Source organism: Pagrus major, chromosome 22, assembly GCF_040436345.1.
Source record: "Pagrus major chromosome 22, Pma_NU_1.0".
Classification (NCBI taxonomy): Eukaryota; Metazoa; Chordata; class Actinopteri; order Spariformes; family Sparidae; genus Pagrus; species Pagrus major.
Window position 1 is genome coordinate 17,522,357 of NC_133236.1, and position 23,675 is coordinate 17,546,031.

Below are 23,675 nucleotides of genomic sequence, written 5' to 3' on the forward strand. Positions count from 1 at the left end.
GGTACTTGTTGTGACTTTTTTATGTGCTCTTGATTGCTATTTCTAGGGGGACAAATGCATTTTTTGCTCATCACTGTTCTGTAAAAGGGATGAGATCCACTAACAAAGCAGTGAAATGATGCTGGGTTTTTTCTCTTGCACCCAGGTGACTGCCTATATGATACTTTGAACTGTGAAGTGCAAAGGCCACTGGTGGCTTTAAATAAGCAATAAATAGCCTACATATTGGGGTGACTGGAACGCAAGTGTTTGTTATTATTTGATCAATATTTGTATTTTATGGTATCAAAGTGAGTGTTCGTGGAGAATTTGAAAAACGTGGTTTGCACACGCCAGACCGAACTCAACTGTGTAAATGGCCTCGAAGAAAGGTATTTATGGCACTCGCCCTTTAAGAAGTCGCGCATGCGCACGTCAGTGAGAAAGTTAACTCCTGAACTTCGTAGTCAGAAAAATTCAGATTTATAAAATAGCAGGGAAAACAGCATTGAGCTGACATGGCATTTCGCCGAAGAAACAAGAGTTACCCTTTCTTCAGCCAGGAGTTCTTAATTCAAAACCACGCAGACATCGTGTTCAGTCTGGTGATTTTCATTCTGATTGGATTGATGTTTGAGGTGAGATGAACTCAGATTCTCTTTTTCTTCCCCTCCTCGTCTCTCTCAGCTGTTTTAAGATGGCAAAAGCCTGCTTGCACACTCAAAAGATGTAACTCGGTGCTACAGTTGAATCGTGTTCGGTTATCTTCTTGCTTTGTGGAAACGTTTGGCTGCATTTGTAGCTTTTCTGCCAGCAGTTTTTTTTTTTTTGGTGGATATATATGGTGGCTGCCTGCTGCAGTTTTTATAAGTTTTGTGAACAATGAATGTCGCTCTGTTCGCAGTCAAAGTAGCAACTTATGATTTAAAACTGTCCCGGAGGGTTGAAGCAGGGTACAAACTCTGCCTTTACAACGTTTGTTGCTAGTTTAGCTATTTAAATAGAAAGTTTTCGATGTCTTGCTCTGCATACTTTAATTCAAAGGGGGGTTTTCTTGACACAGAATGCAATTTAAGACTCATACACACATTAAGCTACTCCACAACAACACAATGAAACATATTTGTGTCCTAAAATTCACATTTTACCCTCTTGACAATGTCTTGTTCCAGTTTCCAGTCCGCTTCAACATTTGAGTCCAAGATTTGTCAGTGACCACAGAGAGCACGGTTAATGCAGGAAGTGAAGCGTTTTAAGAATTCAAATTAAAAGCGTCGCCATGGCTTCGAACGAGCTCTAGCACACGTCGGACGTGGAGGGGGTTTTATTTTGAAAAGCGCAGACGGAAGCCGCGTGACTTTCCGTCGCTAGCTTGCCAGTCGAAGTTAACTGCCACGTCTCAATCTTTGTGCCTTTGCTGCTGGCTGCCGTCGGCTCAGCTGAACTGTGGACTGCTGTGACCTGGAGGGATTTCACCACTGACACCCAGCCACTGAATTAATTAGCTGTCTCATTAGTTGATGGCTGCTGTTGCGTGTGCACAGACTCTCTGGCCGCCGCTTCAGCATTTAGCAAAGTTTCAATCCGGAACCCTGGTTGTGGTCACACAGCTGGCCGAGTAAAAACTAAGTAGGGGATTTCCTTCATATTTCTAGTTTCGGGAGAAAAAAAAAAAAGAGTAGGCTTCATCAGTGCTGTTAACTGGTCATGAATTTGACATGTGGCGTTGACAGGCCACCAATGGGCTCGGTGCGCAAGGAATGGCTGGTGACTGGATGCACTGTGGTGCCCAAACTGGGGCCAGGGGACCAACAGGGTCCCTGGAGAGGTCTCAGTAAGGGTGACTCTTCAGCTATTATACACCAGATCTACTAGGATGGGATTGCTTGAGGCAAAGTGTTTGCAAGGTCTTATCCTGTCCTCCAAGGGGTTGAACATACACTGCCCCAAAATAATGCGACACATTTAATTGGACTTTTATTGTATATCCATGGACACGCATATATGCACCAATATCTCTAACTCATTTTGTGTAGTGTAGACGAGGAGGCACACATCGATGAACCAGATTAGAAGATATCTGAGGCACACAATGTTAAATTTAGGCCATTTCTATGATCTTTGTGGTGTTGAAACCTTTAGTTGGTTCATATATTAATCAACAATTTTGGCAATTTTAATAGGTTGAATAATTAATCGAACAAAAGCATTTTTTGGTTCAAGCTTCTCAATTGTAAGAATAAGCTCCTGTTTATTTTGTTGTATATTGAATATCTTTATTTTTTTTACTGTTGGGCAGCCAAAATGAGCATTTTCATCACATTTCCTTGAAATTTTGCTGAGAATACATGATTAAAGGTGCAACATGTAAGAATTTTGGCTGAAAACATTGAAAAAATCGCTAAAATTATCAACAGAGCGTGAAGAAAAAACTGTTTTAACATTATGACATCCATGTATCATGTTGCAAAGCATGTTTAGCATGCTAAGGAGCTAGCCCTGGCCCATCCAGGCCTAACGCAGCGTAAACCCCAAAACTTTCCCAGTGCTCACTGTCTGGATTGCTGCACTGCCAATTGAGCTAACTAGCTAACAGGAACTGCATTTGGCAGCAGTTAGCGGTTACTCTGGTGATATGCTTCCCCCTGATTGTTTTTTGAGTGTGAATTCAGGTGGCTGATTCTTACACATTGCATCTTTAATTATTTAAAATAATTTTAAAAATATTGGAATCAGTAATCATCCTTAGATGCAGCCTTAAGTCGTCTGTCTTGTGAGATACTGGATTGTAGAGCTGCAGCGACAAGTCAATTAATCCATTAGTCCATTTTGAGTTATGCTTCAAGCAAAAATATAAAACATTTGTGGTTTTTAGCTTCTTAAATGTGAGGATTTGCTGCTTTTCTTTGTTATGTTTGAAACTTTGACCAACAATCAGGGTAGTATAAAGCGTCTTTTCTCGTTCTCTAATAATCAATAATAATCACCATTTGATTGTCACACTGTAATGAGGAGTTGCAGCTCGGGTAGATATTGCTTCGATAAGGGCGGCCACGCGCCAAAAAAGGTCGAAAAGAAACTGTTCTAGTGTGTGTCTCTGTGGGGATGCTTGACATAAAATAATTTGGGAAGCTGCGTCGGGTCGATACAAGCCTTGTCATGCTGCACAGATTCTTTTGCAGCACTGCTTAAGGAATTCATCTCCCAGCAGGCAATTATGATGCCGCGGGGGAGGATTGACTGACAACATGATAAACAACATTATGTATTCTGAAAAGCTGGCATCCTCGCTCGCTCTCTGTCCCCCTACACACACACACACACACACACACACACACACCTGTCACAGACCTCCTCAAGCTGCACTCACACACTGAAATATGTCGCTAATTACCATCTCGTTTAATTTTCCAGGCAACAGCCAAGACGGCCATACTGTTCATTCAGCCTCAGTACAATGTCACCACACTATCAGCAGGTATGCAGCACAGCTCATTAATACTCATCTGAATTCAGTTCATGACCTATCTACAGTTTGTACACTTCAGTTTCACTTCTGCTGCTGCTCTTCCTGCACATTGCATCATTATATTACCGAATTCAGAGTGCAATGTTCCAGGATGTTTATCACACCTACTGATTGTACGCTGTGTGTGTGTTTGACTCCTCCTATGTGTGCTTAGAGGGAGAGGTGACATTTTACCATTACGGATGGAAGGACTCCGCCACCATCCTCTTCTATTTCTTCATCGCCATCATCCTCCATGCAGTGGTGCAGGAGTATCTTCTGGATGTAAGTGCCCAGTCACTGTGGCATCAGTCAACCACAAAGGTCCTTCTATACTCCTGAATGTGGTCTATGGCTGCAATGAGTAAACAGTCAAATGAGGGTAACGCTTTGTTTTATCAGACCATAATTTCCCAGGAAAATATCATGTAGTAATTGTAAAGTTAAATATCCATTCATTATTAATTTACAATTGTAAACTTTATTCTCCATATTTGTTAAATGGTATTTTACTGTCTTTATGACAAATTACTACTTTCTTGACTTGCAGTTTCTTTAAATTGACAAACATCACGTGTAATTCATGGCACAATATCAAAGAGTTTGTCTCTCGCCTTTGACCACTGTATACATTTTTCACACCAGAGGTGAGACTCTCTGCACCAATTAATTGAAATTGAATTAGAATTGAAATTGTGAGTGAAGAAATTCAACACTGTCTTTATTTTTTCCGATATTTTCTACCAAACTACTTATTTCTTCTTATGTAACTTTTTGGAAATTATTCAGAAATTACTGACCCATAAATTCTTACCAAAATACGTTTTCAGCTAAATTAAAGGCGCAATAACTGATTCTGGAGAAAGGTAGTTCAATGTTGAGACTCAACAATCAGCCATCTTTCACCAGAAGACCCACCAACCCCAAATCTCGTATATTGACCCTTTTTAATATTGTCACGTGCATATACAGGCAATATTACGTCAATAATAAAAAAAACATTTTTTTCCAGCCAGGTCAGGAACCTGAGACACACATACAATATCTATCATGTCTTATCTTGTCAACTGATTCCTCAGTAACAAGAAGACTTTACTATTTATGACATATTCAAGTGTATGAACATATGAACAAACATACAAACATACATACTACAAGAGTTTGAAACACAGCACTATAAAAACACGAGAGCAGCATGGTGAGTGTTCCTCAGTAGGATAGAGTTGTGGAGACAGGAAGAGAGAGTAGTATTTAATCCATCTAAAAGCATGAGCACTTGTGTCATTGTTTAGAAATAGGCCAGCAGGCAGGACTGATGTTTTATTTTAGCACCGTCACCACGGTTTCCAAAGTGTCTTCTTGAAAGGAATACTTCTTCAGAGGAAGGTTTTCAGCAGCAGCTATAAATAGGACCTGCTGTCTTTTCTCGTCCTAGTTATTTGTATTACTGTTACACTTCCTTGTGCATGACAAAGACAGAGATGACATGTCACCCAATTTGACTGTGTCCTGCCGCATTCACATGATCTTCTGTATTGTTCTCGTTGCAGAAAGTGAACCGGCGACTCCACCTCTCCAAGAGCAAGAACACCAAGTTTAATGAGTCGGGTCAACTGTGTGTGTTTCACTTGGTGTCGAGTGTGTGGAGTTTTTACATCCTCATAACAGTGAGTGAGATTTTTATCGTATTTTAATCACACTGAACTCAGTAGGAAATGTCACATATATTTTTAAATCGTATCACACACTAATGAACGGTGGTATAAAGTGCCTTTTTCTTGTTTCCTTCTCACAGGAGGGATATATCCTGCATCCCAGCAGCCTTTGGGAGAACTATCCACATGTACACCTCAGGTATGACTGCTGTGAAACTAACTCTGTTAGTGACATATGTTTACATACATAAAATGTGACAAAGTTTTAGAGCTGTGTGGTTTGGCTAGAAGAATACGGCAAACATAAGTAGTATCCACGGACACTCTAAATGATAGGGCTGCTGCTAAAGTTTAATTTTAAGACCCCCAACATTTCCCCAAGCTGCAGTTCGTTTTAGCTCTACCATTTACTGTACCTTAAAACACATCTACAATTTGCTCTGTGTTGACAGATATCTTAGGCACTGTTGAGCTCAGTGTTTTTGAGGACATTACATAATTAGTCTACCCCAGGGCTGGATTTGACTGCAAGGAACCCATGGGATTAAAAATTAAGTGTGTGCCCCAATTCAGACCCCCAGCCCTCAAGTTAGCATGATTTCAATTTGATTAAATCAGGGCTTCCATGGGTCCTTGAAAGTTTGTGAATCTGAGGTGATAAATCAAGGCCTTGACAGTGTTTGAAAATAGGCATGAATAGTTATGTTTCATTGACTGTGCATGAATTTATCCCCAAATTTCCTGGGGAGGTCACTGGGGAAACGATTATGGATGATACTTCCGGTGCTTGGCGGAACTGGTGTCAGTAAGTATCATAATAATAACAACTGACGCAGCCTCAGCACTTTCAAGGCATTAGAAGCGTTAGCTAAGTGGGCTAAGAAATAATAACAGTGTTAGTAGTATAGTAGTAGTAGTAGTGGAAAACGCCAGCTCCATTTAAGTGACAGGATGCACCAGAAGTCGCCCACATAATTCGCACAAGGTATTATGGGGGTTCGGAATAAGGTGGATATATTTTGTGCAAGAATAGAAGTTGAAGCACCATCGAGAGGAAATTAGTCTGAGCGCTACAAAATAATTGCCACACAGTAAATCTTGGGACTTTGGGACTCCCACTTGTTTGCTTTGGCAGGTCGGTCATCCATCTTTGGTCCACCGCCTGTAGCTTATCATCATTTCCTTACATGTGCAGTTCTAAACAGCCTTCTGTGTAAACGTGGCACACACAGCCAGAACCTGAACAAGCACTCCAACCAGCTGTGTTAACATGAATTATAGAGTTTAGTGAGGTTCTTCAGCTGGCTGATTTCAGAAACATTTATGTAAATGTGAAACATGGTTTCCTCTTTCTGTTGAGAGGATTAAAAATAACCCATTTAACACAGTTCGACACAGAGACATTTTTGCTTTGTTACTTGGCTCTGTCTACGTTTAACCAGGTTTTCCAAAGGTTTATTTTTTGAACAGTTGCATCGTCATGAGACACAAACAAAGCTGTGAATGTATCACTGTGGTAGCAGTGTAAATTGCTCTCTCTCTCTCTGGTCCAGGTTTCAGGTGAAGTTTTTCTACCTCACTCAGCTGGCCTACTGGCTCCACGCCTTGCCAGAGCTCTACTTCCAGAAAGTACGCAAGGTCAGTAAGAAGGCCCTGGGAACGGGAGGAGTACTAGATAAGCTGAGCGTATTTGTGTCAGCTCACGTATATTCTGCTTTTACAGTATTTCCCATTAGACAAAGAGTGAGAAAGAGCAAAAGAACTCCAGGATTGAGAAGACAAGTACCTTTGCAAATAAAGGCTGTTTTTGTTTTTTCAGGAGGAGATTTCTCGTCAGCTCCAGTACATCTGTCTGTATCTGCTGCACATCTCTGCAGCATATTTGTTAAAGTAAGCATCCAGCAGAGGGGAGCTGCAAATTCAAAGGCTTGTCAAAAAAAAAAAAATGCATTCATAGTGAGAAAAGAAATGACAGAAAACAGTAAGGAAACACTCTGAGGTTTAAGTTTGAAACTCCTCTCTCTTGTTTCTTGTGTAGTATGAGTCGTGTGGGTCTGGTACTCCTCTTTCTGCAGTATGTGTCCGAGCTGGGCTTCCACATCGCCAGACTCTTTTACTTCACTGACGAGAACCATCAGAAAATGTAAGTAACCTCACTGGGTTTTTAATTGTTCATCTCAGCACCTTTTTTATTGACCCCATCTTTTCACTGCGTGTCGTCCTTCAGGTTTGACATGTGGGCGGTCAGCTTTGTGTTTACACGGATGGCCACGCTGACCCTGATGTTCCTGGCTGTTGGGTTTGGTTTGGCTCGTGCAGAGAACCAGGGGCTGGACTTGGAGATGGGAAACTTCAACACTGTACTGATAAGGTGATGACCTATGTCCGACATCCGTGGATAATGATTCATATAGTGTATTATTTTTTACAGCCACGGTAACAACTGTGTGGTCAAAACACACTTAGCGCCCATAAAAGTGTTGACTTTTAAACGTTTTATTGTTTTACAACATAGATTTGCAGTAGATGTAAGCAGGGATTTTGACACCAATTGACAGGAAATGGGCCAACCAGACCAAACTAAACCGTGATCCCCTTGTTGTAAATGTCAGGTCCATTTTCCCCAAACACACAATAACACTAATCATCTTACCTTTGTGCCCCTCCAGGATGACTGTTCTACTGCTGGTATGTTTGACCCAATCTTGGCTACTCTGGAAGTTTATCCGCTTCCAGCTGAGGCGCTGGAGGGAGTTCAGACACGAACAGGCTGTACGCAAGAAGGCTGCCACCAAACAAGCCCTACGGCCGCTGAAGAGAGACTCACGTGAGTGTAAACGCCAGCTCAGACACGTCTCACACTTACGTCATCAGGAAACAATGGTTGTCAGGAATGTGACTTCATTCCTTTATAAAATGCAAGATTTGTCCCATCGCTCCCCCATCATTCCCTGCTTTTGCTAGCAGCCTGGCTACTATCCAGAGCAAAACAACAAGCACAAGTCCCCAAGTTTGACCTAGAAGTTTGATCTCAGTGCTATGAAAAGGCGTAAAAGTCCCAGTTGAAAAGGCAGGTTTTGTTACTTACCAATCTAGTTAAAGGGAAACCGGTTTTGAACCGTCTCATGTCCTGGTGATAAGGTAGAACACATCAGACAGGGAACAGACTTTGACAAAACATCGGAGTGTTCTCCATTGCCTGTACCTCGGTCTGTGTCGGTCTCCCTCTTCACCTCCTCCTATCAGTGAAGCTGTTTTTCCTTTGCAGTGTAGAGTTTCCACAGTTATTCTAGTTGTTCTATCGTAGCCTGAGGATAGCAACCAGGGAAAACAATGCCTCTTCATGTTTCGGTTGTGCAATAATAATAAAGGTAAAATCCAGCCTGGTTGCAGACAGAATGACATAGTGAAGGCAAGGTTTATAGGGAACCAATCTTATGTGGATAGTGTCATTATTCTACAGCCATTGCATGTGCGATCAGCATTTACTTTAGTATTTACTCTAGAATTGTAAATTAAAGCAAAAAAATAGCCATTACCAGTTTAAATATCACATTAAGAAGCTTCTTTGTGATATTTTGCATACTAAGCCGTAGTGTCATCCATCTTTATATACAGTCAAAGGCGCATCTACTGACTTCTCACCTCTTCTCTTTGTAGTTGGCCACCATGAAAACGGAGTTCTTAAAGCTGAGAACGGAGCCTCTCCTCGGACCAAAAAACTCAAATCCCCCTAAGACAGCACGCTGACGGCCCTGAACAAGTGGCCTTAGCCCTGGCTAAGGTTTCTCATCCCCACAACAGGGAAGCTGGCGGCCGCTGGCCAACAAGCCTCTTGTTGAGTATGTCCTGAGACGTTCCAGGGACTCAGTCACCTACAGACTTAGGCTTGAATGCTGGAAAACGAAACCCCTCGAGCCCAACAGACATTTACTCCTCTCATCATATCAGTATTTTTTTATACAGCCACGCAGCCTGCTATCCCACCCTAAGGAGCACCATTGTATGCAGAATGATTTAAAATGTAAAGTGAACGCAGTATGCAGCACACGTTACTGTGTCTGTCAGTGTTGATGCATATCCTCATACGTAAGTACTGTATTGGTTGTAGTGTTGTCTCATGTCACAGCTGTTTTCAGCTTTTCCCATTGAGCCGGCTTTGCTTGTTTCTCGTCTGGTCCGTTTGAGCAGAAAATGTTACTGATGATATGGTTTGATATGAGCTTACTGTATGCTGGCCTCAACATGATCCTTTCACTGCGTCGGGGAAGGGACCAGTAGAGTGGTCACCTGAGCTCCTCCCAACGGTTTATGTCTGTTTAAAATCCTACATTTGTCACTGGTCACTTAACAGATAAGCATCAAGTATGTATGTTGGATATTACCGCATGCCATTCCATGTTTTTTTTTTCTTTTAATTGTTTTGTTGATTACTTTATTAAATAATGCAATTTTCTGAAGTAGATTGTGGGGCTTAATTGTGAAGTATTCTACATTTTCTGTTTTCATTTTCTACACATAGCTCATCAAAACAACAAATTGGAACGTTTGCAATTGGTCAAGAGGGACACATTTTTCTACATTTCCAGTGTTTTTCCACACCAAATGTTCACAACAGTTATGTTCAACCCTGATTCCAAAAACGTGAGGACACTATGTAAAACATAAATTGAATACAGAATGCAATCATTTGCAAATAAACTGTGATAAGCGACATTGGTTTTACAAACTGTTCCTGAGCCTATGTAGTTATATCCTTTTATACAGTCATGTGTTTCACTAAGTGGTGAACGAGTGAGCCTTTCCGAGGACGCCACTTTAATACACAATCATGATACTATCACCTGTTACGAATGAACCGGTTGATCTGTCTTCAGAGCATTCCACAACTATACCAGTCTTTTGTTGCCTGACTTGTTTGAAATGTGTTGCTGGCATGACATTCAGAATCAGCATTTATTTATTTTTATTTTTATTACAAAAATCAAGTTATTAACATTAAATAAAGTAAAATGAGGTGATACTTTAAATATATTATCTTTGTAATGTTTAGCAAGGATTAGCAAATTATCACATTCTGCTTGTTTCATATAGCGTCAACTTTTTTTTAGAGTCAGGGTTGTATTTGATACATTTCCAGAAGCTGTCTGAGACCATCCTTTCTGCAGCAGGTCCAGTGTTTATTTATTAATTAAATTAAGAAACATTCTGCAAACGCTTTATTTAATTAGGTAGTGGACAACGTCTGGGGCATTCCGGCCTTCCCCGACATCATGAAGATGGCTCTGCTACATCATCACCTGATAAAGAATGAAAAATAAAATATTTAAATTGTTGCATAAATTGTTGTCCAAAATTCCAAAAAGTGATATCGTCTGGAAGAAATCTAGTGTTGCCAGACAATTCTAGAGAAGCATGTTTTCCTTTTTACCATTTTGGTCAACTGGCTGGTTATTCGCCGTCCCCACACCCAGCTTCTGTTGCAAAGACTCCAGTGTCTGACAAGGGATCTGGCTTGAGTTGGACTCCAGGTACGTCAGCACATATTGGTCAGCATCGGTCAACACAAAGCGGTGGCTGAAAACTAAAAAAAAAAAAAACAGGTTAGAGAGGGAGGAGAAAGAAGCCGTGAACGGAGTTTTTAGCTTTCATTATTTATTAATCCGGAAAATTTAATTTAATTAACTTAAACATCATACAGCTTCAAGCATCTAGAATGACGTATGGCATTGTAGCAACAAGAGTTATACATCACTCTTTTTCCTTGGAGAAAAGATGTCATAACTTCTGAGTAAATATTCCTTTTGGAAACAAAGACATAACAATACGGGCTGTTAAAAAGAGAAAGTTACCCTCCACAGTGGCTCCAATAGCAAAGTCTGCAGGTGAGTAGAACTCAGGATTGTCCACTGTAGCGCCCGGCTTGGGGACGTGTGTCTTTTCCAGGAACCTGCCGCTGATGATGCCAGAGTTGCGAGTCGGCTTTTCAAAAATACTGATAGTGTCATCGGACAGGAAGTAGGACAGTACGAAACGTCGGCCCTCATCATTGGGATTCGGTGAGTCCTGAAATGTCAGAAACACAGGACAGCTTAAACAAGATGAGAAACTATCTCTTTGTGAGGTCAGTTATTTACTCACAATGTTTTGAACCCAGGGCTACAATGTAGAATGACCAGCATGGCTTGTTTTAGTATTGGATTACTCAGTCTTGTTTATGGACCATCTAATGACTTGCATATACGTAACGGTATGACCAATCAACAGTCATTAAGAGGGTTTACTCACCAGCCTGGCACTGTAGCGCAGCGCTTTGTTGCTGTTTTCTAGCATCTTCAGTATGTTCTTTTTGGGAGGCTCTGGAATTAAAGACAAACAATTCTGGAGAGAGTCTTCAAGTGAACCAAAACCATTGTAGGGAGGAACCTTCTGTAAAACATGGAACAAAAAAAACATTATTTATAACAACATTCAGTCACATGCTCTCTGGCAATACGGATGTTTTGTAAAAGAAAACAAAAGATGAAAAGATGATAGTTTCTCACCTTCTTTGTCACCTGAGGCATGTCTGTTTTCTTTGGGAAGTCTATTTGTTTCATCTCCATGTCAGGATGGTTCTTTTGGTAATACTCTTTAGTGAAGCCATCACAGTCGCGTAGCAGGAAGCGACGACTGAGCAGCGTAATCATTTGACCCAGCTGGAAGTCTTTGGGGGAGTAGTACTCATCCACTTCCTGTGTTGAAACCTCCAGCACACAGCTGGGAAAAGTCTCTGGAAAAAAATATGAATACCATGGTGTTTATTGTGTCAAAATATTTATCTTTTGTTTTTAAATCCCGTTTATGTTGTCTCATTTCTTTTGCTTTTTCATAATTTAGCTTATTTTTTTTGCATCTGAGTTTTAATGTTCATTTTTTTGTCAAGTAAATGGTGCAATACATAAAAGCACATTGTATTGTATCTTTTTGTATGAAACACACTATATAAATAACATTTAATTATAAATTATAATATACAATCCTGGTGTGGTACATAAAATAGCTGACAAAAATATAAGCAATGTTCATTACATCCCTTTCACTGTACGGGACTGGATACAAAGAGACACCTGACCAAAGCATTGTATCCGATCTAATGAAATGATATATGAAGCTAAAAGCGGCACAGCGTTGCTTCTCACCAAACTCTGGTTTGATTTTCTTGGGCAGCTTCTGTCTACGCATCAGGACAGGGAAGGGATTCCGCCCACTGTTCGGTTCGTGCACCTCTCTGATCTCTACCGTGTCGTCCACCAGGAAATAATGGATGGTAACAGGCCTGGTCTCCCCATACAGAGAGTCAGCATCGTCCCACAGGGCAAAGAAACGCAGCACCTGACCAAGAAGAGGTTATGAGCTTGAAACTAGAATTGGAATGCAAATATGTAAAATCTCAGGGTACACCAGGGTTCCCACACCTTCTTAAATTACAAATTGAAAGGTCTTTTTAAAGACTTTACAGACCCAATTTCCTTGAATTCAACACGGTATAGTTTGAGACATGGATCAAAGTTAATGTAACAAGAACTAGCAGGCTTTACAGAAGCTCACAACGATTAAAACGAGAGAGAGGCTTGAAAGGGTGAACACTTTTTTTGCTTTTTGCTTTAACAAATCATAATGAAGTAAATGTTGATTGCAGAATAATGACATCATCTGCATTTAGATTGGTTCCCTATAAACCCTCACTGTCATTAAGCTATGTTGTCTGTCACTGGTCACGAAATCTCCCAGGAAGATCTGCCAATCGGCCTGGCACTGTTTCTGTTTGCTTCCATGTCTCCATTATCGACGAAATGAATAGATATCATAACAATAATAATAATAATAATAATAATGATAATAATAATAATAATAATAATAATAATAATAATAATAATACAATAAAGTTATGCTTTGTCCTGTGTTTGGTGGTTGCGAGTCTCAGGAAAACAGAATCGACAGCTATAGCAACAATATTAACATCACACTATAAGTGATTTAACTCTTAACTCTAGTTGCAGTTGGTTTCTAAATAGCTTGAGTAGGAGATATTATTGTACTCTGCTTCTTTGTTAATAGCTATCCAGATTAGGGTTTGTAATTGTTACATTTATAAATTGTGAGTTTGGAATGGAGGGAATTTCCTATACCTTACGATCCATGGTGAGAAACTGGTGGATGTGGTCGAATTCAGAGGGTGTTGTGAAGGAAGGCTGAAGGGTTGTGCGTCGTTTGCTGTAAGGATCCACAGGCGTCGGCTCAGGATCATTCAGAACAATTCCCTCACTCTCCATGAATTCCTATATATGATCAATGAGAGACACAGGCAGACAATATAGGGTATACTCAATTTACAACATGATGTGCATATTTTTGTCTCAGTGAGAGCATTCATGCAGGTGAGTGTTGTACCTTTGTAAAAGCGTCACAGTGCGTGATGTGGTACTTGACCCCGTACACCTCCAGGTCCATGCCAAGGTTCAGGTCTTTCCACAGGTAAAGGTCTCCACGTTCGTTCTTGGGGAGACACTGGCGTTTGATCCGTGTCCCCTGCAGCATCCCAGAATTCTGCACTGTGGGCTCAATGATGCACATGCTGTCATCCTCAAGGTAGTAGTAAATGACCACGGAGCGCACACAGGAGTCCTCTTCAGGGGAGCATGGGATTTTTTCCACAAAGTATGCATAGAAGCGCAACACCTACGAGACATGAGAGTGGTGAAGGACAGACAAAGGAGGAATTTGATGGACAACAAAGAAAATCCTCCAGTTCTGGACTTTTGTAGGTGCTATTTTACCTTCTTGTCAAGGGCCACATGAGCTGGGATGAAGTCTTTAGGAAGGCCCTGCTCATAGGAGCCATAAGTAATGTCTGATGTCTGCAAGGACAATTCACTGATCTCCTGCTGGAGCAGATGCTCTGATAAAAGAGGATCCTGTCCAATGCCTGCAATGGGGCGACGGGGCAGAGCGTAGCCATTATTATAGCCCAGTGTCTGTGGACGATGGAAGGCTAACTTCTGCAGAGAAAGATTATTGAGGAGGGAGTAAATTAGCTCTGGTAAATCGAAACAGAAATAGAAATGTATTATTATTATTATTTATTTGCAACACTGATGCCGGTGTGTACACTCAAAGGCTGATTACTACGTGTCTTCTGTCTGACAAAATACTGCCCTACACAAAGTGTTGTATGAAATATAAAGGTGGATAGTATTGGATGGATGTATTTCCATTTTCCTCTACTTGATACTTCCACTCCATTACATTTTGGAGGCAAATATTGTACTTTTACTCTGCTACATCTGTTTGATAGCTTTAGTTACTAGTTACGTTGCGGATTGCATGATGCATTAGGGCCAAAGTCTAACATTTTTAAATGAATGTATTTATCGGATGCGACAATATATACTATACATACAAAATGTATGTATAATTTACTTTTAATTGTACTTGGGTTAATTTTATATCAGGTACTTTAAGACTTTCACTGAAGTTGTGTGACTTCGACTTTTAAAAAAGTAATATATTAACACGATATCTTTACTTTTACCCACGTATGAATTTGGGTACTCTTTACAACACTGGATGCAGCATGTAATCTCCAAAGTACCAAGTAACTTAAGTTGTAAAGTAAATGTTATGGAGCTTTGGCCCTGATGCAGCATGCAATGTGCAAATCAAAGTAACTAGTAACTAAAGTTGTCAAATAATTGTAGCAGTTAAAAGTACAACATTTGCCTCCAAAATGTAGTGGAGTGGAAGTATAAAGTAGAGGACAGTGGGAATACTATTTAGTATTTAAGTCAGAAAATTACTTTTGATTTTTAAGTACATTTAATATCAGATCCTTTAAGACTTTTTCTTGAAGTGCTGTTCATATGGGTGACTTTTACCAGTAAGTAACATTTCAACACAGTGTCTTTACTTTTGCCTCCAAATTGTAGTGGAGTGAAAGTATCGAGTGGAGGAAAATGAAATACTAGTAAGTAAAGTACAAGTACCTCAAAGTTGTACTTACTTACGTAGTTAGTTACATTCCATCACTGTGCAATACAATAAAGCCGACAGAGTATATATCTGTATTTCAGACTTTAATTCAAGCTAATAATGGATACTGTGGCAACACAACAGTTAGCAACATTAGCTAACAGCACCCTATATTATTAAAACTGCGACGGTTATTCAACATAAGAACTGAAGCAATGCAGGAATTCCATTACAGAAAGAAAACAGCTAATTATCTTGCAAAACACAAACACCTGTGTGTTTGACCACTTAATGTTAGTTCAACATTAAAACCTAACGCTACGTTACCCACAAACATACTGAATTGAGCTAGCTAGTTTTATGTCTACAGTAACTTTAGGTACCTACAGTCTTACCGTTACATCCCGAAAAGAGTATCCTGGTAAAAATGGTAGTCCGTGGCTATTCCAGTTCCAAGACATTGCGCTTTTTGAAGTATGTTTGTCGACTTCCTCACCTCTACACGATGTTAAACAGTACTATTTTCGTAAATGTGTGGATTAAGTGAGGTTTTGTTAGCGTCTGGACGTTAAAGCTGCAGGCGGCTCCCCCGTGGTAAGTTTACTGTCTCCATGGAGACGGCAGGACGGCAACAGTTTAGAAAAATTAAAAACTGAAAACTAAAATAAATTCAGAGTGAAAAAACATGGAAATAATGTCTAGGTTGATCAAAAAAATACAAATAAAAAACATTAAAAGGTAAAGTAGCATATCATCCTTGATATCAAGATGTTTTTAATAATTAATGCAATCAATCGATAATTATTTATAAAGTTCTGTGTTGAGTGCTGCAATAATCAATCAACTTAAATCTGAAAATGATTTGCCGATAACTAAAAATAACTTTATTATAACTTAGTCTTTTTATTCTATACACTCTCAGTTCAACTAATTGGAGAGCTCTGGCTTCACCAGCAGGGGGCGAGCAACACCAACCAATCCCACTGATGAGTTCATGATGACCTTATGGTACAGTGTTTACTCTATATGTCTGTAGTGTAGTATTATATCATTATGAGATCAGAGCAGTTCCTTATTTCCACAATACAGGGCAATTATTGTGCATATCTGGACTGTAAAAGAAGCACTGTGAACATTCGAAGTGACATTTTAAATGCAAAACATGATTTCAGAAGACAAACAATGTGCAAGAATAAGCAAAACAGCGGACGAGTTATTTTTTTTTTAACACAGTTTATTCCAAGCACAGGAGTCATATTTTGGTCTCACTTTACCAGCTATTGGCACATTTGAATCCCATTCAAATTTAAACACATTTAAAACTGTCTTTATAAAAACTATATAGTGTGGCAGTCTTTATGTGGATGACCCTAATATGTCCTGTGTACTCTCAATTAAACTCTCAGTCAGGAAAATACCAAGCTGTTTCTCAAAACTATTATAAATTCTACGGTTGAATCCAGGGCAGCGCAAACAGAACTGGATTGACAATAGCTTATTTTATTAAACTGGCAGTTTGCACGTCCACTGTGAACCTTTTATCAGTGCTGGTTCCTTCTCCAGATGAGCAGCGAGTAGCACAAGCATCTGGTTTAGCACTGGTATCTTTGACAAAGGGGCACAGCTGACACAAGACCTGAAATTTGCAGTTTTCTATCAGAGAAAGATCATTTCGAGCAAATTCACTTGTACAAAATTGGCATATTCTGGTTCCGTGCAAGTGCAACGTGAGACAGAGACATTCAGATTTGACACAAGCCCCACCTCAGCAAAGCTACAGTAATGATAAAAGGGAATACACACATGAGAGATAAATTTGGGATATCCGATTTATAAATCATCTGACCAGTTATTGAATTAAACACCAGCTGCACTCTTGACAACAGTGACTTAATAGCTAGAAAAGGCACTGCACTGTGAATTAAACATACTGTATCAAAAATAAGATTAAATCACTAAAAACCTCTTTGAGGCTCTTTCTTTATATGATATTTCTAATTCTTTTCTTTAAATGCTGACATAGCTGTTTAAAATGGGCCGATCCCCTTCTTAGGAAGCAAACACATCAACCAAACACAGAAACAATAGGATTGCATCCCTGAGGTGCCAGACAACCTTCGCCAAGTATAAAAATATCTCATAATAAACCATACTTGAGAACAAAAATACACAACATCAATAAACTATTAAATATTATAAAATAGATTTCATAAAGGGTTGAGATGAATTCCCACAAAAAAATATCTTTTGGTTTTATGAAGTTCAAAAGGCAGCGTGGTTAGATTGTGGAAAGATTGTCTTACATTGTCCAAAGTACACTTCTTTCTGCTTTACGCTGCCCCTCTGTGAAGTCCACACTTGAATACTGGAGGGTGCTGAGCGTAAAGCTTTAAGTGTCGCAGTCTGTTGCAGCTGCCTCACGTTCTGAGGCCTCGGTCCTTCAGTCACCATATAGTCTCGACAGGCCTGTGTGTGTCTAAGGCAGCTAACCCATAAATCCCCACTTCAAAAAGGCCTGCTGAGGTCACGGGCAAGGCAGTGTAGCCTTTCACCCCTCGTTTCCGGCAGAAAGAGGTGAGCTTACCATGCAGAGTGGGAGCTTATTCTCTTACTGAAGGGGGTACAGCTTATGATACCCAGAGGAATATACAAACCAACAGAGAGGGAGGACTTTCTTCCCAAGTCTGCAATAAAGTCTGCAATACCTTCCACTGCTCTCATCAGTCTGAGTCACTTTTGCATGCATGCTTGCTTATAAAGCTTCATGAGGGCCATGTCTCTTGCCCTTTTCCAACCCAAGTGCGTCCTAAATTTTGTTCAAGTCACGTAAGCTTCCGAGAGAAAAAGCCTCTCAGTAATACCGGTTGAGGCTCCGTGTCCCGGGGATGTCAGGCTGCCCATTCATCCATATCTCTCGGATGATCCGCTCCCTCTCCTCGAGCCTCTGCGCTCTCTCCAGCTCTTCCGCCGACGTGAACACGTTCATGTTGAGCGTGCGTTCGAATCGCCGGTGCCGCCGAGCCGACAGGTCCGAGGTGGTGTCCCAGTCCGAGTCTGAGTCGCTGGAGTCGGAGGACGAGTCGGCGGGGCGCGCTCGTTTCTTGGCGGGAGGTCGCTGGCGGGGTTGGCAGTCGGTGCGACAGGAGATCTGGACCACCAGGGCGAAGAGTGTGAGGAAGAGGCCCAAACACACACCGCAGACGAAGAAGAGCGCTGCCCTCTCTGGGTGGTCTGTTATGGGTGAGGAAGATAGAAAACACGTCAAACTTTTAATTGGACCTTTGTGACTGATGTTGGATCTCTTTTATTTCCCTCTGACCTGTTCAGCTGCGTTGTTATGAATTATTTCGCATGATGGCTCACTCACTGTAACGAACACTGGCTGCTGGCTCACGGCTCATATTACTCACTTCCTCAGCTTGGTCTCTTGGTTTGGCCAAAATGTCTCACAAATTCTGCTAACCCTGCTAAGTGCTGTACTTCCTACCCTTTGTCTTCAGGAATGTATTTTTACATGTTGTTAATGTTGGTTAGAAGGACAGTTCACCCCAGATTTAAAACTTTTGATATTGGGACGAACTGTCCCTTTAATGTCTTCACACTATTACCCAGCACATAAATTGTAACTAAAATTAGTACCTTTCTTTTCATCTGTACTGAGATTTTAGATTTTTTTACATCAGGCCCTCAGACAATTGTTCCAAATGCAAAGGGGAATAAACTGTAAATATTAATAACACATGTTTTAAATATGTTCAGTTAAGGTTTTCTTTTTTAATAAAAAAGTTCACACTTAAAGGTCGTACATTATTGTGATTGGTGTAATATTCCTCAATAAAATGCCTTCTATTAAAGCAGGTTGTAAAGTTTTATTGCAGCTTACTAAAGTGAGAAAACCTTTTAACACGTCTCTCTCTCTCTTAGCTAATCTTACATAATTTTAATGTATGAACTGTATGTCTATTTGACTGTATGACTGCATTTCATTAGTCTATTTGAGTCGCAGAATGGCTCGTAATAAAACAGGAAGTATCCAAACACAAACTATAGCAGCGTCTGTTCTAGCAGCTGGTTGAAGCAGGTGACTGACAGTGTGTGTGTAAGGTTTGTATGTAACAGTTTATCTTTGCATAACATCTGCATTCCTCTGGCCCACATTTATCCACCTTTCAGTCTCAGGAAAAAGGAAATGGGGGATATTACCCTAAAAGATAACATGCCACACACAAGTAGCACACATGAAACCTCGCTCTCGGATCTCAATGTTACTTATATCACTCTCCGAGAAGTAATCTGATACAGCGCTTGAAGATTAAGATCCGGGCCCATAATGTAACACGGAACACAAGATTGTATGACCGTTGCCCTACCTGATACGTAAGTGTAGGCCGCCAGTGCGTTGCTGATGAGGGCCATGTTGGGGCTAGAGGTGGAGTTGATGATGGGATTCATGCCTGGAGGCTGAAGTGGACTTTCTCCTCCTCCGGCTTCGGAAAACTTCTCCTCGTTGGGGTTTGTCTCCCTAATCTTCTTCCTATCTGCAAAAGAGGATACAGCAGGAAAGTTCTGTTTAACAGCGCGAAGTGGGTCAAATTCAAATGCTATTCAGACCAAGATGTTTATGAACAGGTCAGAATATGAGTTTTAATATAATATATAAAGTTAGAATAGAATAAACAGAATATGAGTATGACCTCTATGGAAGCCCGAATTTAAAATGACAACGTAAACTTAAAAATGAAAATGTCATTCCACAATGGCATTAGGTTTTTCCACACACAATATCTATGTGTTGTTTGAGTAAAAATAAATATGAAAATGCAATAATCTAACTTTATACCAATTATAAACCAAATTTATAATGCTATTGTGGAATTACATTTTTGTTTTCAAGTCTGCATTATCATTTTAATAAAGCCCCTAATGGGCCTCCATACTCTCCACTAAAATCAGATCGATGTAGGGGGTCATGTTGTGCTGGAATGGAAGGTCAAAACATGTTGCCAAGAAAATTATTTAAGATTTAATTTGATGTGCAACAGGTTTGATTTGAAGCAGGTTTACCAGAAAAAACAGGGGGATAAGTTAAACTGTTTGGCTGCAGGCCTCTGAAAACAACCCCAAAACCAGAAGGTTTAAAATGATCAATGTAGAACATTAATACATCTGGAGATCAAAATCTGTGGGCCCACGTTCAATGACACACAGGAGTGGGTTCATTACCACATGGAGAGTCAGACTATGACGGCACTATTTCGGTCATTTACAGTAAAATAAGAGCGTATTGTCTCTGAGGTATTGTGACTACAACATTCAGACCACTGAGTCATCTGCATTCTCTCGGTGGTTTTTCGTATTTTAGGAGATACGCTTCCGTAAAAAGATGCATCACTCATAAAGACACACACATGTTCACAGAGAGTTGTGTGATTCAGAAGACAACACAACATCCGCTTCTGTCAAATTCATTCTGACTCAGGTCGTTAAGAAACAGAGAGCCACATGGCAAAAGTTTGCACCCTGGCAACATTTCAAAAGCTCCCCCAGAAATCTCAGAAAAACGATCTATTTATGGACGGGAATGACTGTTTCCTCCTCTGGATTTTCACCACAGTTTTTTCAGTGTTTACATGCTGGCTTGTGTTGTGTATGCCAGAATGGGGGAGTTGAGATCAGAGAACAGAGTGATTTGATTAGTCAAATACTCATTTTCTGAGCACAGTCGCATCTAGTTAACCTGAAGTGGGTTTAGGTGGGTTAGAGTAACTACTGTAACTTTAGCTCCACGAATAAGCGATGCATCATTGAAAAAACAACCCTTAAGTTAAGACTGTCAAAACAAACAGGAGCATTCAATCCCGTGCGCACGTGTGCATAGTCATATTTACATGCTTGATTTTTTTCGGTGATCTGTCACACACACCGGTGACCTCTAATTGCAGAGGCTCTAAGGTGTGTCAGGCTTCTCTTTATCTGATAAATGCAGTTTAGACTGGAATTGCTCACTGAGGAGGTAAGTGTTTCCACCTGGACCCACTGTTGTGGTGCACACATCAGCTAACATTCAACCAATAGACCACAATCTCTCTGTCGAACACGTGTAAAAATAGGCAGACAAATCATCAACAGAAAACAGAGAGAGAAAACACAACATACGTAACAACAGAAAATACAGTAATTGCTCTCTTGATTAAATGATTTAAAATGATGAATTCAGGTGAAATCATTATTAATAATCCAATTTCTTCATCATTTACTTCAAAAGACATTTTTAAAAATATAAAAAATGTGTCGACACAAATGATCCGTCTCGTACAGCATGTTCAGTACTGTATGTTTTCAGCACCAGCAACAGAGGTGTGTTTAGAAGACACATGAGAGAAACTGGGTAGCAATGACTGTGAATATACAGTACAGTACATCATGGCTGAAGAGCCAATAAAACAGGAGTTCACCGAAATAAAATTCCAGGAAAAAGACTACATCGTAGTGGCCAAAGAGTCACTGGGAGAAATGCCACAGCAACAAGCAATTTGGACCAAAGATGGAGACAATAAAAAATAAAAAGAATTTTGTGGTTTCTGACTTTAACCTCTTTAACCTTTCTAACGGGTGGGTCAGTTCCTACAAAATGATCTTGCCCTGCCAAGTAGTGTTGGAATTCATTAAGTTTTATTTTAAAGTCTAGAGGAGATCCAAAAAGTTTTTAAAGATGCACATAAGTCAGGCAACTAGAAAATTCACATTTGATACAGTGCCACTTCCAAACAGCCATGAGATCTTGGACTTCATTTGACATTTTCAACCTTTGGATCACAACATTATGGAAATATGTTTAACTAACTAACTAAGATAAAGATGAAGCTGGAACCACCGATCAGTTCGGTTAGCTTAGCTTAGCATAAAGACTGAAAGTAGGATGAAACAGTTAGCCTGGCTCTGTAGAAAGGCAGCACCTCTGAAGAACACTAATTAATATGCTAGGCAAGAAAATGTTTTTTTTAAGTTTAAATTGATAAGCTATGGTTTAATGCAGGGCGTGGTGACTTTGTGGAGTCTTCGCTGGTTGCCAAGCAACCTAATGGTGATAACAAGTCTACAGTGAGTCACTGCATCCGCCCAAGAAATAGTTGGTTGTAGCATTTATTGCGCAGATATGGAGATTCACAGTCAAACTATTCCTGGGAAAATGGTGATCCAGCTGTTTAGTAAACTGACAACATGTTGGTCAAGCAGAAGGATCAAATCTGTTTCTTTACATCCATCCCTTTGTTGAAAATAAACAAAGAGAAAGGAGACAAATGATCGGACAAGATCACAATATTTACAGTAAAATGTTTCTTGTTCCACCTTCATATTCTTCCCTCATGTCCCCTCTTCATCCCCTATCAGTGCATCAGAGATGGAAACAGGTTTTTCTCGACTAGCCAAGCGTTTGAAGCCAGCGCGAGGAAGTGAAGTCAGTCATGCGTTGGGAACTGTCAGTACCACAGCACACATCTCCTGTCCTCTCTTAACTCCTCATTTATTCGTCTATCCTCCTAATTAGTACAGTGCCGGTAGCTGAGCAGAGTACTTGGTGTGCTGGACGCACGCCACCATCCCTCATGAATAAAGCTTTTTGTTTAAGCTTCCTTCCTTGCTGGCATCTCCTTTATTTTCTCTTTTTCATTTGATTGTTCTTGTTCCTCTTCTCTCTCTTTCTCTCTATGGGAGAACAGGCTGATTTAGACTGTGGTCACGTCTAAGTGCAATCATTGGCTCTTGGGAAGCAGTGTGTTTTTAGGACCAGTGATCATAAATGGTCCAAACCGATGGCTCTGCTCGGATACATGTGGAAACAGTTGAACCCGTGTGACTTTATATACATACATATATGCCCCAACTTGAGACCTGAGTTACTGTTTCTCTTGATGCCTGGGAGGCCTCGGGACTGTTTAGTGTTAACTGCTCTCCGTGGGAGGCTGTGAGTGTGTGTCAGTGTGTGTGTGAGAGTGAAATAAGCTTATATCCTCACCTGGAACAGTGTCAGGCCTTTTGACTGAGCTCCCCTCCGGAGGGCTGTCTCCCACTATGTTGGGGTCATGGGTGCTGGGTGGAGGGGAGTACACCGGCGGTCTGGGTCCCTGCTCCTGGAGCAACCTCTTTGGGACTTCAAAGAAAAGGATAGGTGGAGCAAAGGAGGAGAGGGGAGGGAATCAAAGAATGAAACAGAGGATAATTAGATTAGATATTGAAAACAATATGTGCATATGCAGTTATTTCTATTCGAATTTCTCAATATTATCTGCTGATGTTCATTTATCATGATATATCTATATAATCAGTATGTCTGTAAATAAAAATAAATTATATTATATTCATTTTTATGTGTTTTTGACCTTGTTTAATATATACGGTGACCTTGAGGGTCAAAGAAAACAGAAAACACAACATTATAACAGAGTTGTTTTGAGAAATGTTGTGGGTTTTTTTTTTGGCCACTTGACTGTAGGGTGATAAGGTTTTATTACTGACATATT

The 23,675-nt window shown here is 40.3% G+C and overlaps 3 protein-coding genes across 4 annotated transcripts in view; 1 reads left to right on the top strand and 2 right to left on the bottom strand.

The window, feature by feature from the left end:
• Positions 1-401: 401 nt before the first annotated feature.
• tram2 (translocation associated membrane protein 2) lies at positions 402-9,856 on the top strand. Its single transcript, XM_073493049.1, has 11 exons — positions 402-617; positions 3,394-3,457; positions 3,663-3,772; positions 5,038-5,154; positions 5,283-5,341; positions 6,696-6,780; positions 6,962-7,032; positions 7,181-7,285; positions 7,370-7,513; positions 7,812-7,969; positions 8,803-9,856. The coding sequence occupies exons 1-11, from the start codon at positions 498-500 to the stop codon at positions 8,877-8,879; spliced, it is 1,110 nt and encodes a 369-aa protein (XP_073349150.1). The 5' UTR covers positions 402-497; the 3' UTR covers positions 8,880-9,856.
• A 331-nt stretch (positions 9,857-10,187) lies between these two features.
• On the bottom strand, positions 10,188-15,614 carry efhc1 (EF-hand domain (C-terminal) containing 1). Its single transcript, XM_073493048.1, has 10 exons — positions 15,549-15,614; positions 13,962-14,183; positions 13,576-13,863; positions 13,314-13,463; positions 12,324-12,516; positions 11,688-11,914; positions 11,431-11,571; positions 10,995-11,208; positions 10,574-10,726; positions 10,188-10,442 (listed from the first exon to the last, which is right to left on the bottom strand). The coding sequence occupies exons 1-10, from the start codon at positions 15,612-15,614 to the stop codon at positions 10,414-10,416; spliced, it is 1,683 nt and encodes a 560-aa protein (XP_073349149.1). The 3' UTR covers positions 10,188-10,413.
• A 1,019-nt stretch (positions 15,615-16,633) lies between these two features.
• Positions 16,634-23,675, bottom strand: part of eva1aa (eva-1 homolog A, regulator of programmed cell death a) — a 78,713-nt gene continuing 71,671 nt past the window's right edge. For both annotated transcript variants that reach the window (XM_073492264.1, XM_073492266.1), the window contains 3 exons: positions 23,171-23,305; positions 19,524-19,691; positions 16,634-18,384 (listed from right to left, as the gene is read on the bottom strand). In XM_073492264.1, the coding sequence (XP_073348365.1) occupies positions 18,005-18,384; positions 19,524-19,691; positions 23,171-23,305 (683 nt within the window). In that variant the 3' untranslated portion in view covers positions 16,634-18,004. The remainder of the gene's footprint in view (positions 18,385-19,523; positions 19,692-23,170; positions 23,306-23,675) is intronic.